This window comes from Natator depressus, chromosome 9 (assembly GCF_965152275.1).
Source record: "Natator depressus isolate rNatDep1 chromosome 9, rNatDep2.hap1, whole genome shotgun sequence".
In the NCBI taxonomy this organism is placed as follows: domain Eukaryota; kingdom Metazoa; phylum Chordata; order Testudines; family Cheloniidae; genus Natator; species Natator depressus.
The window spans coordinates 65786260-65803975 of NC_134242.1; the positions used below are offsets into that span (position 1 = coordinate 65786260).

General features: G+C 38.1%; 1 protein-coding gene and 1 long non-coding RNA gene across 4 annotated transcripts in view; one reads left to right on the forward strand and one right to left on the reverse strand.

The window, feature by feature from the left end:
* Positions 1-17716, forward strand: part of LOC141994230 (uncharacterized) — a 355183-nt gene that overhangs the window by 330582 nt on the left and 6885 nt on the right. The window lies entirely within an intron of this gene.
* Positions 1-17716, reverse strand: part of DIAPH2 (diaphanous related formin 2) — an 807400-nt gene that overhangs the window by 173674 nt on the left and 616010 nt on the right. For all 3 annotated transcript variants that reach the window (XM_074964437.1, XM_074964436.1, XM_074964435.1), the window contains one exon: positions 6721-6856. In XM_074964437.1, coding sequence (XP_074820538.1) covers positions 6721-6856 — 136 coding nt within the window. The remainder of the gene's footprint in view (positions 1-6720; positions 6857-17716) is intronic.

Consider the following 17716-nt stretch of genomic DNA (forward strand, 5'->3'; position numbering starts at 1 on the left):
CTGAACATTAATAGAATAGATACATTTTTAATAGGTGACTTATGATTCAATATTGGGATGTCCATATGTTTTTAGAATTAGAACACCTAGACATCCCAGATAGCCATCAACCACTACCAAAGAACTCCATTTACATTATCTTCATCTGTGTTAGGGGAAAACATTAATATACCTTCATAAAACAGACACACAAAGGAGTACTTGCATAAGTTTACTGGTGGAAATATAATTTTGATACTTGATTCTGGGAGGGACTAATTGACACATTACCTATTCAAATCACCCTGCCTTTGTCCTCATGTGAAAAAATTTGAATTGTCTTAATATGGATGTATTTTAATATTTTAGGGGTAAATACTACCCTGGCTGGAGCACCAAGGGATTAGCACAGATGTTATCCAGTGTATGCTTTGCTTGACTGTTGGAGTGGGGCGAAAAGGGCTCCCTATAATCTTTTGTCCTACCAGCTGCAGGAAGCAGGATTTATTATTGCTGTTTATATTTATATAATGTCTAAAATATGCTAGTCACTTTACAATATGTAAAAAAAAAAAATTAAAGAAATTCCTTGATTCAGCCCTTAAAATGCAGGTAGGCAGTAAGATTACTTTAGACATGTAAACTAAGAGGCTGGAAAACTGAAGGCACTTGTTTGTTCCACACTGAAAGGTTTCAGGAGAGCATTAGAATTTTATATTCAAAAATAGTTAGAGAATGAGTGAAAAAACAGTGTTAGGTTAAAATATCCCTGGGTGAAAAGAGTCACCTTGTCAAAATGACAGCTTGAGAGGACGTATGCACCTTTCCACTATGACTTCTGTGTCATATTGGCTTAGAAAAAATTGCAAGCCATTTTCATAAGCAGCAATGACCCTGCAGAGCTGAACGTAACAAGGAAAAAACCTCATTTGGTAAACTAAGACATACTTATTGAATGAGAATGTTCTGGATTCTAATTGTCTTTTTCACTAGAGGTATAACATGTGAAATGGATATTATGGCATACAATGGTTTTATTATAGAAGAGAACACATACTTCAGCAATGAAGACAGGTAGATAGGGTTATTTTCATCATCAGGCCCCGGTTAAGATTTGAACAAGGCCACTGAAGGTAGTTACTGGCAGTTCAGTATTATATATGGTGGTTTCAGCACATTTTACACTGGATAGCCAACCACACACTGGTAGTTTCCACACAGACCAAGGACCAAATTTGAAACTTCAGTTAAAATCTACTTCCAGTAAAGTTCCTTCATATTTATGAGCAAGATATATGATCAAGACAGTTTGAGGCATCATGCATTAACACTTCCCAGAATATCCCCTTCTTCGGCTACATATTAAAACAAATTTCCAGCAAAGTCAGCTGACACTTAATAAGAAATAAAGGGAGCCTAGTGATTGGTCAAGTGTTGAACACATCTCAAACTTAATCTAATAAAATGGAAGTTTACTCTTTTAGGTAGAATTTGTATTTAAACTGAAACTAACTAGAGAATTCACATCATACTGTGAATTGAAAGAGTTTGCCACCTACACAAGTCATCAAAGGCTTATCTGAACGAATCTATGGGTTATTCCTATTTTTTTTTTAATTTGGTATCTTTTCCACTCTAGCCAGATGCAAAATAATGTTAGAGTATGTGGTTTCATGGGGCTAAAAAAAGACTACATCATCAATATGTCATAAAAATAAAGTTCACCGCAAACTCTGAAGAAGTCACTTCAAACAAAACAAACAAGAAACCGAACAAAAAAGCCCCCAAACAAACATATAAACAAACATAATGAGGTTTAGAGGCTCTCTGGCAAAATCATGTGTATAAGCTTCCAAAAATATTATGTCCAAGGATTTTTACAAGACTACCACAAAAACAATTTGTGTATGTATATCTCTGTGCATAGGTTACAGTGGAAGTTTGTACAGCTACATTAAAAAATACAATGCAAAACATGAAAGAAATAGGAAAACATAATTTATCACTGTCAACAAATATAGCAAGGTATCTAATAAATATGTTCTCTTAAAAATAATTAGTTGCACATCTAAGAAAGATCACAGACCAAGATGAAAGGAAAACTGTCCTAATTTGGCTCATTGCAAAGTTCTGAGTGTTTACAGGTGACTAGCCATTCTTGCCAAATATTAATTATTCAAGGACTTATCTAATGCAAAAGTTGCACTGATTTAACTACATATCAATATAGTTAAAGTGGTACAACTCTTTTAGTGTGGATGCAACATACTGGTATAGCAATTCCCACATGAGAAGAGGAATAAGGTAGACTGTTATAAGGTACCTTTGCATCACTATAACTGCACCCACAGTAGGGGCTGAACCAGTACAAATAGCTGTACTGGTACAAAAACTGTGTGAAGACCAGGATTTAGGTTTGAAAGTGTAGTTGACATGTTCATCGCCCAGTGATGGTGGGAACTATCTTTTAGAAAATTCAGATTATTTGGGGCACTATGTCCCAAAGGTACCCTCTTCTGGAGAGCACAAAATGTAATGTAAGCAGAACAAGGGGTGGAAATGCTTGTAAAACTTTGAAAGGCAAAGCACAGTGGGCTGATGGCATGGGTTCCTACTTTCCAGGAGCCCCTCTACAGGATATTGGGATGGAGCATGGAGGTCTGAGAGGATAAAGCAGCAAGGAAGAAATTGCATTCTATACCACACTACTCACAAAACCCTAATATATTTCTAAACAGGTTCCACTCTGTATATACACTGTTCAAAGTGAGGATGTGCAGAGACATAGAACACAGCTCCTAAGGGAGCCTGGCTGCCAGTGGGAAGGTGAGGCTGGACAGCATCATTAAAGTGGCTGGCAATCTATACGAAAGCCCTAGGATCAACAAAATTTGCTTGATGATCATCAAGTTCTGTGGGTTTTAAACGCCTTATCTCAACTAGCCCACAAGACTGACAGCCCTCCACAAGAAGAAACTGCAGAAGTCAGGCCTGGCAGAGTTTCTGAGTTTGATCTAGCCCCTGTTGAAGTCAATGGGAGTATCTAACTGACTTCAGCAGTAGCTGGATGAGGCTCTTTGTGCTTTTTTCCCATTCCAATTTTTTTTAATTACAGGAGAGAACTGGGCATATGGGATCAAAATACAAATAATTGTAAACTAGAGACAATCATGTTTCTGTACTAGTATAACAATCTTAACAGGAAATATGAAAAAAAATGTAGTCAAATTCTTCTTACAGTTTTTAAACCTTTACAACAAACTGATGTTATTTTTGTTTTTCAATCTCTTTCATAGACCTCCATAATCGTGGTGCGATACTGAAATCACATCTCAACTGGTTGACACAGCTAATTATCTGACTTGTATACTGTTCTTTAGTCAAAATGACAATGCATGAATTTTCCCACCCATGGTTTTATGGCTTTAGTTACATATACAAGAAAATTTCATGAAAACTCTCCAGTGAGATGACTTCACATATTCATGAAAAAGGTCACTGCAACAATATGTTCTGGAAAACTAGCGAGGAATCTATTTATTCATGTTCAGAAAGTACGTTGTCCTAGTTTTTTCCTGATTTTTTTTACACCGTTATTTAAGAATTTCCCTTTCCCCCTAAAAAGAAAACTTCTAACAACCTTTATGTACTTGAAAACAGTTATCATTTTTCTCTTCTCCAGACTAAACAAATCTAATTTTTTAAATCTTCCCTCATAGGTCATGTTTTCTAGACCTTTAATCATTTTTGTTGCACTTCTCTGGACTTTCTCCAATTTGTCCACATCTTTCCTGAAATGTGGCACCCAGAACTGGACAGAATACTCCAGTTGAGGCCTAATCAATGCAGAGTAGAGCGGAAGAAATACTTCTCGTGTCTTGTTTACAAAACTCCTGCTAATACATCCTAGAAGGATGCTTACTTTTTTTGCAACAGTGTTACACTGTTGACTCATATTTATCTTGTGACTCACTATGACCCCCAGATCCCTTTCTGCAGTACTCCTTCCTAGGCAGTCATTTCCCATTTTCTATGTGTGCAACTGATTGTTCTTTCCTAAGTGGAGTACTCTGCGTCTGTCCTTATTGAATATCATCCTATTTACTTCAGACCATTTCTCCAGATCATTTTGAATTTTAATCCTACCCTCCAAAGCACTTGCAATCTCTCCCAGCTTGGTATCGTCTGCAAACTTTATAAGTGTACTCTCTATACTAGTGGTGGGCATCCTGCACCCCGTGGGCTACACGCAGCTCATCAGGGTAATATGCTGGTAGGCCGCCAGAGCATTTGTTTACATTTGCATGGCCGCCCGCAGCTCCCAGTGGCCGCGATTTGCCATTCCCGGCCAATGGGAGCTGTGGGAAGCGGCACGGGCTGGACACTGCTTCCCACAGCTCCCATTGGCCAGGAACAGCAAACTGCGGACATTGAGAGCTGTGGGCAGCTGTGCAAATGTAAACAAATGGTCTGGTGGCCCACCAGCGGATTACCTTGACAGGCCGTAAGTTGCCCGCCACTGCTCTATACTATTATTGAAATCATTGATGAAGATATTCAACAGTTCCATACCCAGAACTGATGCTTGGCACGACCCCATGCGATATCAAAAGCCTTACTAAAAGTCAAGATATACCACATCTACCACTTTTCCCCTCACATACACAAGGCGTGTTATCCTGTCAAAGAAAGCCATTAGGTTGGTTTGACATGATTTGTTCTTTACAAACCCATGCTGACTGTTACTTATTATTTTTTAGGTAATTGTAAATAGATTGCTTAATTATTTGCTTCATTATCTTTCTGGGTACTAAAGTTAAGCTGACTGGTCCGTCCCTGGGGTTGTCCTTATTTCCCTTCCCCTTCCCCATTTATTTCCCATTTACATTGTGATTTCAGAGACATACTGCTGGAATTATGATTTCACTGGAAAGGTAGCAAAAAGAATCTAGGCTGAGAGGTAGACCGCTCTTTTCTATAAAGCGAGAAAATATGAAATAACTGCAAAAGGGAATACAGAATATTGCTAGACAAGTTAATTATATTAAAAGACTGACAGGGACATACACAGTGTAGCAAACTTGAAAAAAGAACAATATTATGTAGCTAACATTTTCAAAAGTCCCAGTAACCTGGAGATCCTCAATTTTTGAGTGCTCAGTTTGAGACACTTTAAAGTGGCCTCATTTTCAGAAAGCGCCAAGCACCCACCCTTTGATATGCTGGCCCTTTTAAGATGTCTCAAGTTGTGCCACCAAAAATTAAGGAACCTGAAGTCACTGGTCACATTTGAAAATCGTAACCATATTTTTTTCCCAGGCTTGCTATAGTGTGAAAGTCCCCAATTAAACTCACTAGGAGACATTTTAATGAAACTGTGTTAAAAGTATATCGGCAAAGCAGTTTTCATAGAAAATGAAGGCCAGTTACTATGGGAACTCCATTTTTTAGGATATCTTGGGCCTGATTTCAAAACTGAGGAGCACTCAGAACTCCCTGTGGTTCAATGAGAGCTGTGGGTGCTCAACATATCCGGAAATAAGGCCAAAGGCCTCTCCAGCTGGACATCCAAAAATAAAGGCTCACAAATCATTGATCACTTTCGAAAATTTTGTCCTAATATTTCTGAAGTGTAAAGCATCCCTGAATAAATTACCTTTCACTACAAATACTGTATATACACACTTAAAATATAATGTTTTTATTTCGAATCCTTCTCCGTAATTGATTGATCTCCAGTTTAGTGCTACCTCAATTCACTCTAATTATAAGGTTTATTGTAACATCATTCTGGTAAAAAACTTATATATCTTGGCACCTTACATAAGATTTGTCAAAGAAAAAGAAATCTATTATTTTGCTTGAAGTGAACCTGTCAGATTTGTTCACTGGGTTGAAAAGAGAAGTTGTAGTCACATACTGAGCATTTTTATATGTTTTATGATTGAGAAGGATTAGTTCAGTCTCACAACAGCACAAAAATGATCACAGAAGGAGAACAGCAACTGAAGTCTAAAGTAATCTCTTGTTCAATCTAATTCATATTTGTGTCTTCTCCCCTCAGTTATGGGGTCCAAAGGGATGGAAAGTAAAGCCTGCATTTTGCAGGCTTCTAGAACTTTGCAAAAAATAGATATTAGGAGCCAATTGATTTCTCCTTCCTCTCCCTCTGGGGCTCTCTCATAGAATGCCCTCATGAACTACATAATGTCATTCTAGCTAACCAGTAAGCTCAACACATTACTTTTTATCATGCTGAAATGTCACTCTGTATTTAGGCTCACAGCTGAACCAGATTTTTCAGCTCATAACAGTACTGTTGGGAGAACATCCATTTATAACATGGAGCCTCCAAGCTCAAAAAGAAAGATGTTAATTGCCACAATATCTTGATTATGGAGATGTTTACAGAATAAAATTAACAACAAAACAAGAAAGAAACTTTTTCTTGGGAGGAAATCCATATAAAAAGAAATTAGTTGACTGCAACAAATGAAAACAAGTCAATAATTCACCACAAAATGCCTTGGAAGAGACATTGCATATAGTGAATGACAGATGCAGAACAACATGAAAATCAGGTATGCCAAACCAAGGTAGAAAATTGACACTAGAAAAGTTAACTTGGTTTCTGCACTTTCAACATAGCAATTAAGGACTTTTCATTCTAACCTGAAGGAGACTTAACTAGAATATCTTTTGTTCTGTTTACAAATTCCTCTACTGAAAATGTTGCCTTACCTTTGTTCATATCAATCAGCTGCTTCTTCTTCTGCTGCCGCTCTAGTCTCTCTCGTTCAGCTTTCTCTTTTGCCAGCTTGGCTCTCTTGCTCTTCTCCTCCATTTCTCTTCTCTTGTTGTTTTCCTTCAGTGCCTCCTGTATACGAAATGTTGAAAATAGAATTTTTCCATGATTTATGCACTGTAAATTGGGGAACTGGTAATTTAATTTTAAAAAAATTGGTTGTGTGTAGACTTTGCCCATACTGGGGCTACACTATTGCTTCCTAAAGAGAGATTTACGTGCTTTTGATAGCATTAAGTAAATAACTTTATTTAGTCAAAGCCTCCTGTTTCTTTTTCTACAAGAAAAAAAAATCAGGTACAAATCAAGCCAAAACATTACAGCTTGGGGAGGTGGGAAATTAAAGAACCATCTGTGTTAAAGAATTACTGAAGGATGATATTTTGCACAAGTGAAGCAGATTTTTACCTAGATTAGATACACTTAAAAGGGAGGTTTTGAAATACACAGTGCCTACTAGACCAGTAATAAAATGAGGTGTTAATCTACTATTTTATCATGTATCCAATAAGGGAAAAGGAAAAAGAGTTAGTACCTAATGATCCTGAACATGTAGCAATCTATACAACCCTTGGAGAGAGTGCAACATGAAATACTAATAGATTTGAGAGAGATAGAGAAGAATGATTAGAAATACTGAAATAGTTCTTCACAACTAGAACAGCAGGTAACACCTATGGGGAGATGAAATGCATGAAATTTTTCTATAGCAATCCCCTGGGCTTACGTAGGCAAGATAATGGACCTACGTCAGACTGTCTCAGACAGAAACCTTGAGGATGGCAAGTGGCAACCTGGAAGAAAGGCAAGTCCCCCGTGTGAAGGCACTTTATATACAAGTTACTACAGTTCTGTTGGTTTCTACTGCAGTTTAATTTATGCTTTCTAAAATGTTCTGGTTGAGATTTTCAAAGCAGTCCAGGTCAGTGGTTCTCAAACTTTTGTACTGGTGACCCCTTTCACATAGCAAGTCTCTGAGTGCGACCCCCTCTTATAAATTAAAAACACTTTAAAATATATTTAACACCATTATAAATGCTGGCGGCAAAGCAGGGTTTGGGGTAAAGGCTGAGAGCTCCTGACCACCCCATGTAATAACCTTGCGACCCCCTGAGGGATCGCGATCCCCAGTTTCAGAACCCCTGGTGTAGGTGATTTTGATATAAATCCTGCATTTACACTAAGGGAAGCGATCTGTCTGAATTTCTTAAATTCTAAAAATTTCAGCCTCTATGTCGGCCCAAATCATGCAAATGACATAACTCAAACCTACAAAGGAGGAGGAACATATCTGGTCAAAAGAGCCCATCAAGATGCGTTGTTCCCTGCTGCCCCTTACACATGGAATAACCGGGCCATTTTAGGCTCAGCCAAAAACGCTTACCTTCTGTACATTTAAGGACCTCGTGAAGACATCTTTTTTATGGTTAGAGCTGGGCTAAATACTTTTGGCGAATAGTTTATCTGGTGGAAATTGCAGTTTTGGTCAAAGCAAAATTATTTATGAATTTATGTCAAATTTGCTGAATAACTTCAACTGAACCAAAAAATCAAAATGTTCTGAAAATGTTAAATCAAAATAATTGTTTTTAACATTTTTGTAACATTCTGGTATTTTGGGCTGGAGTCACAAAACCTCTTGATAAGGAGGTGAAGGTGGTGGTAGATGATGATGAGGCTGGTAGCCTCCTTAAAACTTTTAGCCCAGTGGTTAGGGAACTCACCTAGAATGTGGGAGTCCCAGGTTCAATTCCCCTCTCCACCTGCTATGGTGAAGAAATTTGAATTTTGGTCTCTCACATTGTAGTAAAGTGCCCTAGCCACTGGGCTATTCTGGTGTGTTTACACAGGGATAAAAAGATAAAATAAAGCCATGGCAGGCCCAGGTCCATTGACTCAGGCTTGATGGGCTGAAAATAGTGTAGATGCTTGGGCTCGGGCTGGAGCCTGAGACCGTGAAGGGTCCCAGGACTCTGGCTCCATTCTGAGCCCAGATGTTTACACAGCAATTTTCAGCCCTGTAGCCAGAGCCCTGGAAACCCCAGTCAGCTGACCCAGGCCAGCCAGGGCCGTGTTGTGGGTCTTTTATCCCTGTGTATACGTACCCTGAAAGAACCCACCCCATATGGCATCCTATTTAGTAGCTAATGACCTGTTTTTCCCCCAGAGGTGCTAGGTACCTACAGCTCCCACTGATATCAAGGGAATTCAAGGTTCAGAGCACCTCTGAAAATTAGACCTTAAGAATGGTATTTACTGCACCAAGTACACTGTTAAAAAGCAACAATATTTTGAGAGAAAGAAAAAAAAAGAAGAAAACAATATTTTATCCTTTTTTTGGACAGTTCTGTCTCTGCACATTTGATCACAACTGGCAGACACTTCATTTCATTGCAACTTCACAAACTGCAATGAAAGTAAATCCCCATAACCTTAAGAAAAAAACAAATAAGAAATGTCACAGATTAACAAACTAGTAGCCCAGTAGCCATTGACATTGATTTGAATAAGCATGGATTTCCCTGCACTGTAGACTTTATCTGCTGGGTAGTCCCAGACATCTATATAATAAAGTTGTGGACTGATTAAAATCCATAACAAGTGTCTCCTATCCTTCTTGTGGTGTACCCAGACAAATACAATCCAGAAAAAACACCTAGGACTAAGACTAGCCATAACATGTGATGTACTTCATCCAGTGCACTCAATGCCCCAACATCATCTATGTGGGTGAAACAAGAATAGCTATGCTCTCAAATGAACTCACACAGAAAAATAATTCAAGATAAAACCACCACTATTATTTGTGGGCAAAAAATTTTCAAAAAATGATCACTCCATATCTGACCTCTCAGTTCTCATGCTCAGAGGAAACCTGCACAACACCATCGAAAGATGAGCCTGGGAAATTAAATTCTATAACTCTGGTAGACACCAAAAACCATAATTAAGACACTGGATTTACGGCTCATTGCAATAATCTGTAACCCACTCAACCTCCTTGTTCTATGACTGTAGAGATGTTAATCACCCATTTCACCTTGAATGATCTCTTGCAACATCTGTTAACTCTTTTTCTGTTTCATCTTGCATTTCGCTGTGACATTCCCAGACCTGAGGAAGAGTTCTGTGTAAGCTTGAAAGTGTCTCTCTTTCACCAATAGAAGTTGGTCCAACAAAAGATATTACCTCACCTTGTCTAGCTAATCTCCTTGGACCAACACTGCGCACGCACACACTTGTGTGTCTGTCCATCTTTCTGGCTAACTTTAAATGAATCTTTGCCAGCTATATATAAAACACATGCATTCTCCTTCTGATTCATCTACAGAAAACTCTGCATGCCAAGAGCTTAACCATAGATGGGTGAGAAAGGGAGCCCTATGAATTTTTTTCACGTTTTTTCTGTGTTCATTTTGAAAAATTTTGCCATTGTGAAAATGGCAAAATTGTTTGAGAGTGGCATCTTCCCATCTGGCAGAATAGCTATGCCAGGTGTTGGCTCGAGGAAAGTTAATAAAGGGAACAATTCTATCTGGGGACCTCAAACTTCCACTATGTCTAGTACCTGCTCTTTCCATAGTTCACTGTTAGAGGGAGTCTCCTGTGCCCGAGATTGAGTTAGAATCTTATATACCTCAGCTCAGGAGAAAATGGTATCAGTTGTAGTATAAATAGACTTTGTTTAAAGGACAAATCTTTCCCATCTGGCCACCCCATATTTGGGCTTCTGCAAGACATTCATAAGCTTTGGAAGAAGTTCATAAGCTTTGAAAACTGAAGAGTCAATTTTCACCTGCAAAATTTGCCTTTTAGAGTTCAGTGATAAAAATTGCATGGATATGGCAAAGATTTCTTCCTGGCTGAGGATGACAAGGATATCAGCTAGGGAAAGAAACAATAAAAGGGCCAAAACAGATTTTAAAACTTTTAAATCTTCACACTTTTTCATTTCTCCTTTCTTCTGCTGGCCTTTATTCTGTTTACATTCTCCTTCATACTACTGCGCTAACGCTCTTTGCTTATGACACACCATGGTGCAATTTCAGGTTATCTTTTTTTTGGGTATTGAACACCAGCCATGCCCTTTTCTGGGCAGATTGGAGGTCAGGTTACCTAATTACCAGAGGTGAAAAACTGCTTCAATACTGGCAACGTTTTATACTTAGAAATTGCGTTTTAAAAAGAGGAAGTTTGTGTTACTACAATATAGGTCAATAAAAACTCAAACCATATACCACCAATTGCCAGTTGTACTACACAACTATGCATTGCTCTTACAACACAAAACACTACATATTAAGTTAACAGTTACACGTCACATTTAAGTGTTGCAAAACAAAAGAAAATTCAAAGTTACGAATAAAAGTCTTGCTGTGGGCACCTGCAGCACATTTGTAAAAGTACTCATATAATATTTCCCTCTCAAAATATACGTAAGTACATATAAAATCTTTCATCAATATGAATTGTACTCTTAGTCAAAGAGATACATTTTCGGTGTTTAATGAAAAGGTTCAGAATTATTTTGTTCTACAAGGAGGTTTTGTCATCCACTTTTCTTTGGCAAAATGATCACTGTAATACAAAAGAAAAATAAGGATTACATTTTACAGTGGAAAGTGGTAGGTATAAGAGACGGGCTGAGTGATCATGTTTCATGTGGCAGTCGTCTTCTTTGGGATTATGTTAAAAGCGGATTTGATTAAAGTGCATAAAAATCTTTAAATGAAGTTTCCATTTTTTACCCAGAATGCTAGGACAAAGGGGTATAAGTGAAAATAACAGAAAGAACAACTTTCGAGCAGATGTTAGGAAATGCTTTTTCATGCAGAAAGAATCATGAATGCATACAAAGGTTTACTCTTCAATGTTGTTGGGGCCAAAATATTTGTGTAATTTAGAAAACAGTGAGATGCTACCATAGTGCGGACTAAAGGATTGAAAAAGGAAAAAAGCACTTAAAGGGAAAATATCACTTTTTTATATAAAGTGCTCATAAAGAATGCTGTACTTATTTCCCCAGGCATATTAATCCTATATCTTTGTTATATCAGATATTAAGAGAAAGAGTCTATTTAATGATCAGGATAAATGTGACATTAAAAAAAAACGATGGAAAACATATTTAATTCTCTACGTATTTTTCATTCTCTGTAGTCTGGCATAATATTTGGGGAAGGAAAAGTGCAGATGGGAACACTAATTTCAGATTTCCAGTAAAGTATAAATATTATAAACAAATGGCCCTCTTGAATTTAGCTAAAACCTTAATTATGAGCTATTTGGGGGACTAAATATCATGCACAAACACAATCCTAAGTATATTTGTTGGTGTAGAGTACCAGAGAGCTTTCAGGTTAATATTTTTTTTTCCTCACTACCGCATTGGAGATCAGATGAAAAGTTCATTTGAGCTTAATTGTACAAATGACTCCTTCTGGGCAGAGAAATACATTCTTTGAGGAAAATTATTGTTTAGGAAGCAAGTTGAAGCAAAATGTGAGTACGTGTTCCCCCTTGTGTTTATTAGGATTCACTGAAGTACGCCTCTTGTTTTCAGCACAGCCAGCTTACTGCTCAGCTTCCTTAAGAATCAAATAAAAAATTAATGCATCTCTTACATGCTGTACATATCTTGAGGTTTGATGGACAAACAGATCTTTGCACACTAACACAGTTGTGAATAGCATCACAAAGATAAATTATTAAAAAGAAGAACAAAGAAACAGACTGTAGTGTGCAAAATCTCCTTGGATATTAAAGATGCAGTTAGTTACAAAGCGGTCATGCACTGATAATGAAGGCTGGCTGTGATCCCTAAGGCCTTCCTTTAAATTTGCCTTACAACTGCAAAAAACACAACCTGAAGTTGTAAGAAAAAAAACGTCTTTCTCGTCACAGCTCATTAGAATGGTGAACTCTGATTAACTGGAAATGAATCTATAAGCTACAGGAATACAAGCTTAGTGTTGCCAAACTAAATATGTTTTTTTTTCTCAGTATATATCTGAGTATTCCATTACCTCTTTGAGATGAATGACAAATTCAAATAAAATGTTAACCCAATAAAAGGAAAGGAACCCTGAAACATGACGAACCAAGGTAGTATAAAATGTAGCAGGCAAAGCTTGTGATTCCCAGTGGGTGAATATGAAACAATAAGGGTAAAAATCATGATTGCACTCGTGATTTAGTCTTGTGGTTCATGCATCAGAGGCCTCATGTCTGAAATGGAACTTCTGAGGGATGTCATTAGAGATTATGACTCCTGGCAAACACTGCTACTGTGGTATATTCAGTGGGGAGATGGGCTTTGCTAACCATCTTATCAACACCACAGCATAACTGCTGAAGATGACAATATAGTAGATTAATGCAACAGTGGTTTTCCATGTGTAATGAGATGAGTGAATAAAGATCAGGGCTAGTAACAAAAAGCCAACCATGCTGTATGTCCTTTAACTTTGTATAATACATTTATGTGCTGTACATTTGAAAAATAGATTTTAGGAGAATAGATTTTGGACTACAGTCTTAATTGCTACTTCCACCCAAATATTTAAAATATTTGATAAAAATCAAAATCTTGACTTCATAATTGACATGGAAAGCCCTCATTCAGATAATTAACGGAAGATTTGAAATGAGTAGTTACACTTCAACAAAATGTACACTTATTAAAAGCAAAATGACAGAAACTGGCTACAGACAGATTTTTAGTTCTTTTCCACTTTAAGCTAAAGATATGTAACCTTCATGCAGTTTTCTAATTAGCCATTAGTTGTTATAATTTCATTTATTTAGTTTTTTGTCACAATACAATACTCAGCCACAATGATCAAGCCAGGTGAATACAAATAAAACAAAAATAAAAATTGGAGAAAAATAAAGGAATACAGAGGCACTCAGGTTGCTAAATCTGGCCTATGAACGTAATGATCAAAAATAGCTATTCTCTGATGTCAATGAAATGAATTGGTGGCCTTAGTTTAGATTCTACTGGACAGAGATCGACAGCATAAAATCTCAGCACAGCCTGAAAGGACCGTAGCAACTGAACTACTCTCTCATCCCAGAAAGTCGTCCTTCTGGGTCAGGGTGGAGGCTCATTGGTAGAGCAGTATGCAAAAGCTTTGATCGTTGCATGTCTGCTCTGCGTGTGCAGAGAGAACTTAACAGAGCTTGCCAGCACTGTATTCATTTAAAATCAAAGTAGAATAATACTGTGAGATCACTGTCCAGAGCGAGCAGCTCAAGTGCAAAGACTCAGAAACTTTGGCACACCCTGACCTTGATATTGTGCATTAAAAATTACTCCCAGGAAGAAAATTCTCTGTTGAGAAACCTTCGGGAGAGTTAATGGAGAATGCGAGAACTGCCAAGAGTTGCAAAGAAGATTGTGCAGGATTGATGTAAGTTAATTAATGCCTGTGTAACACTGCAGAGAGTAAAGGATGATACAGCAGCCTCCATTCAGAAGGGAACTGATAGAAGGTCTGAAGGAACTGGTGTGGAGACTGTGCAATGTTCCTTTTTATAATTTCATTATGATGTTTTTAATGTAGTATAACATTGGTCAGATTAATTTTCCATTGTATTTCAGTTATGATCAGCTATGTTACAATCTTTATCACTTTTTAGCTCCATGTTCTTTTAGTACTTCATGTACTTAAGTGTAGAAAGGATCTAGGTACTCAGCACTATAAGTCTGAACATGGGACTGGTAGGGACAAGGAGCCAGGTGGGAGCTATTAGGTTAGATTAAATCCAGTGCCTATTTGGGCTTACTCTACCACTGCACATGTTTAGTCACTGGTGTGGAACCATGTAGTTAGGTGGTGTGCAGAATCATAAAATTGCTTTGTGTCTAAATATGAACCCAGCAGGAGCCACTTTGATTAATAAGTACATTGAAAGACCTCATAATGGGATTCCATTCAGAAGATCTTTGGATCCAAATTTTATGTTGAATGAGTCCTTCTTAGCCTAAGGCTTTGCCAGCAAAAATTTGGAACTTCTACTGTTTATTTTTCCATACCTTTCTGCTACTCCTATACAGGCATTTTTAAGACTATTCCATGGACCCGTTACTTTCTAAGCATTCTGAATACGGCTATTTAACCATCCCATAGTAAGCTGGTGGGCAGATCTCTACATCTCAGTTTGGTCTCAATTTATTTATTCAATTGCCAGGCATTCAAGACATGTAATAAGACTTCAGCTTGGTCAACTTTGTTTACTAAGGTAAAGGGATGACTTGAGAACATGTTATAAGTTCCTACATGGGGAACCAAAATGGACTCTTCAATCTAGCAGACACAGGTATGACAAAATGTGGGAGCTCGGTGTTGAAGCACGATAAATCTGACTGGAAATGAGGTTAATCAATCATTGGAACAATTTACCAAGGGCTGTGGTAGCCTTTCCATCATTGACAAGTTTAAGATTAAGATTGAATGTTTTTCTAAAATAAATTGCTTCAATGTAAACAAGAATAAATTCACGGAAGTTCTATGGTCTGTATTGTGCAGGAGGTCAGACTAGATGATCACGTAGTCCCTTCAGGCTTTATAATCTATGAATCTATTAGTAGCTGTGGTATTACCATACCATAGTAGTATTATCATAGCATCTAGGATCCCCAGTCATGGATCAGGACTCCATTGTGCCAGACAATGTACAAACACAGACCATCATTTATTATTAATTATTATTATGGACCCACTGAGAATTTACGCATTCATAGAGGGTCTGGTAAATAACCCAGGAAGAAATGGTCTCTGTGCCAAACAGCTTGCCATTTCATTTAAGCAATGTATAGCAAGCAAATGCAACAAACTGGAAGGAAGGATTACAAGGTTAACTGAAATGGCATTTGTGCTAAAACACACTGAAAACTACCATGGTGAAAAACATTTTTCCTGTGAAGGAAGTAAAACAAATGCTCAGTTCCCTCCATTTTAAAGTGGACAAGAGACAACTTAGCTTTATGAAATCTAGGAACACTTGGGATACGTGTGGGCTAATGCTGGCTGTCAATTCATTAACAGTTAATCATGCTTTACATTTTGCTGGAGCACAAAGAACAGCTTTTGTACCACTGAGTAAGCTCAAAGTGCATCCTCCATATGCTGACTGATTGACAATCAATGGTCATTGCTGATACAAAACTACAGCTGAGTTTGTTTTTTTCTTTTACAGGAACCCATTCATCTACACTGCCAACTGATAAACTGCTCATATATGCTTAAATGTTTACTCCCTTTGGACTATAAACTGTGCTTCATGTCTTCACAATCGAATTTAAAGACTTTATCTCTTACTCAAGCACAAGCGGGGATACTTGGGTTCAGGAAAGCAGAGTTATTGTTGAGACACAGACTACCAGACATAATTTGCTCATGTGGAAAAAGAATAAGAAAAAAGCTTATCTGTAACTTGTGACAGCCAGGCCATTAAATGCTTGTGATCACCTTTTCCAATTGAGTCCAACTTTTTTTCTGGCAGACATTCTGTTTTCAAATATTAGTTTTAGACCTGTCAATATGTGCTTGTGAATGTATCTGCATAAAAGGCAGAGCCTGCAGATCATAAGTCTTGTGAGTCACCCTCCTTATTTTGGGAGTCCTTCTCTAAATGCCAGGTAAATAAGATATAATACAGTTTTGTGGGGGTTGAAGAGTTAATTTGACTGAAAACAGCCATCACATCTTTGTAAGAGAAGAGTTTTTCTTAAAGAATTTCAGTGAATTAGTTAAGGAAATGCCAAGAAAGACAAATTAAAACAAAACGAATGTTAGGTATTTAGAATGCAATCCACGCAACCTCAAAGGGGTGACTTTGCCTGAAATGATGAGAAAAAAGGGTTGTGGGTCTTTCCTCCCCTTCCTCAGGGGTTGAGAGGAGGTGGCAGGAAGGGGGGAAGGCATCAGCTGAGTGCTTGTTGAGCCACAGCAAGCCACTGGTTCCTGTGCCTCTGGGGTAGGTCACATAAGCCCTGTTCCTCCACCCTGAGCCCCCTCTCATGCCTGAATTTACAGCTCCCACCTTTCCACCTATGGGATTAGTACAGGTCGGGATTTTTGCTATTGGCATTGCGCTAGTGACCTTTCTGAGAACTGGGAAGGAATTTTTCCCTCAGCACCAAAGTGGCCACGGTGGCGTGGGTTTTTTTGCCTTTTCCACAGCAGCTCAGGGACCCAGAGATGTAGGTCAGGAGGTTAGGTTCAAACTGTCGTGACTGAGCAGGTGTCCAATGCAGGTACTTGTTCCACACATCAGCGTCCAGTTCCCTGATAAAGCAGAATTTAAAGTAGACTTAGGGAAAGGCATCCCCTAAAGATGCTGGGGAATGGGGTTGGGGCTCTTAATATTTGGCACAGTGAGGAGACACCCCCCCTTCCTCAACCTCTTAACCTTCATAAGAAGGGAAGGTGGAAGAGTCCCAGCAATGCCTGGGACCAGGTTTGGAGGAGTGGGGAATCTAATGGCAGCTCTCTACCAAATGGAAACAATTAAGAAAGGAATCATGACCTGCACTGTATGAATTATTGCTGGTAGTTCCCAGATAAGTCAAGTTAATCAAGTTGTGACCTAATTGAACCACGTCCTCTGTTTCTTCCTGCATGTCCAAGACAATGTCACAGAGCATTTGATAAGAATTTGGTTGGCTAAAGTAAGGATCCATAGTAAAATGGAGTAAAATGGTATCTTGCTTAACAACCTGAATTACTATTAATATTTGTTAAGTGCCCCAAGCTGCATTAAACAGAGCATAAAAGGCAGTGCACCTGCCCAATGGTACTTACCCTGATCTATGATTCTGTTATAAACCAAGAATAAAGGAGATTGAGTTTACCCTTATTAGAGAAGACTAAATCAATGATACTAGAAATTAATGTCTCTTCTGTAAAACATCTGTGTAAAAAT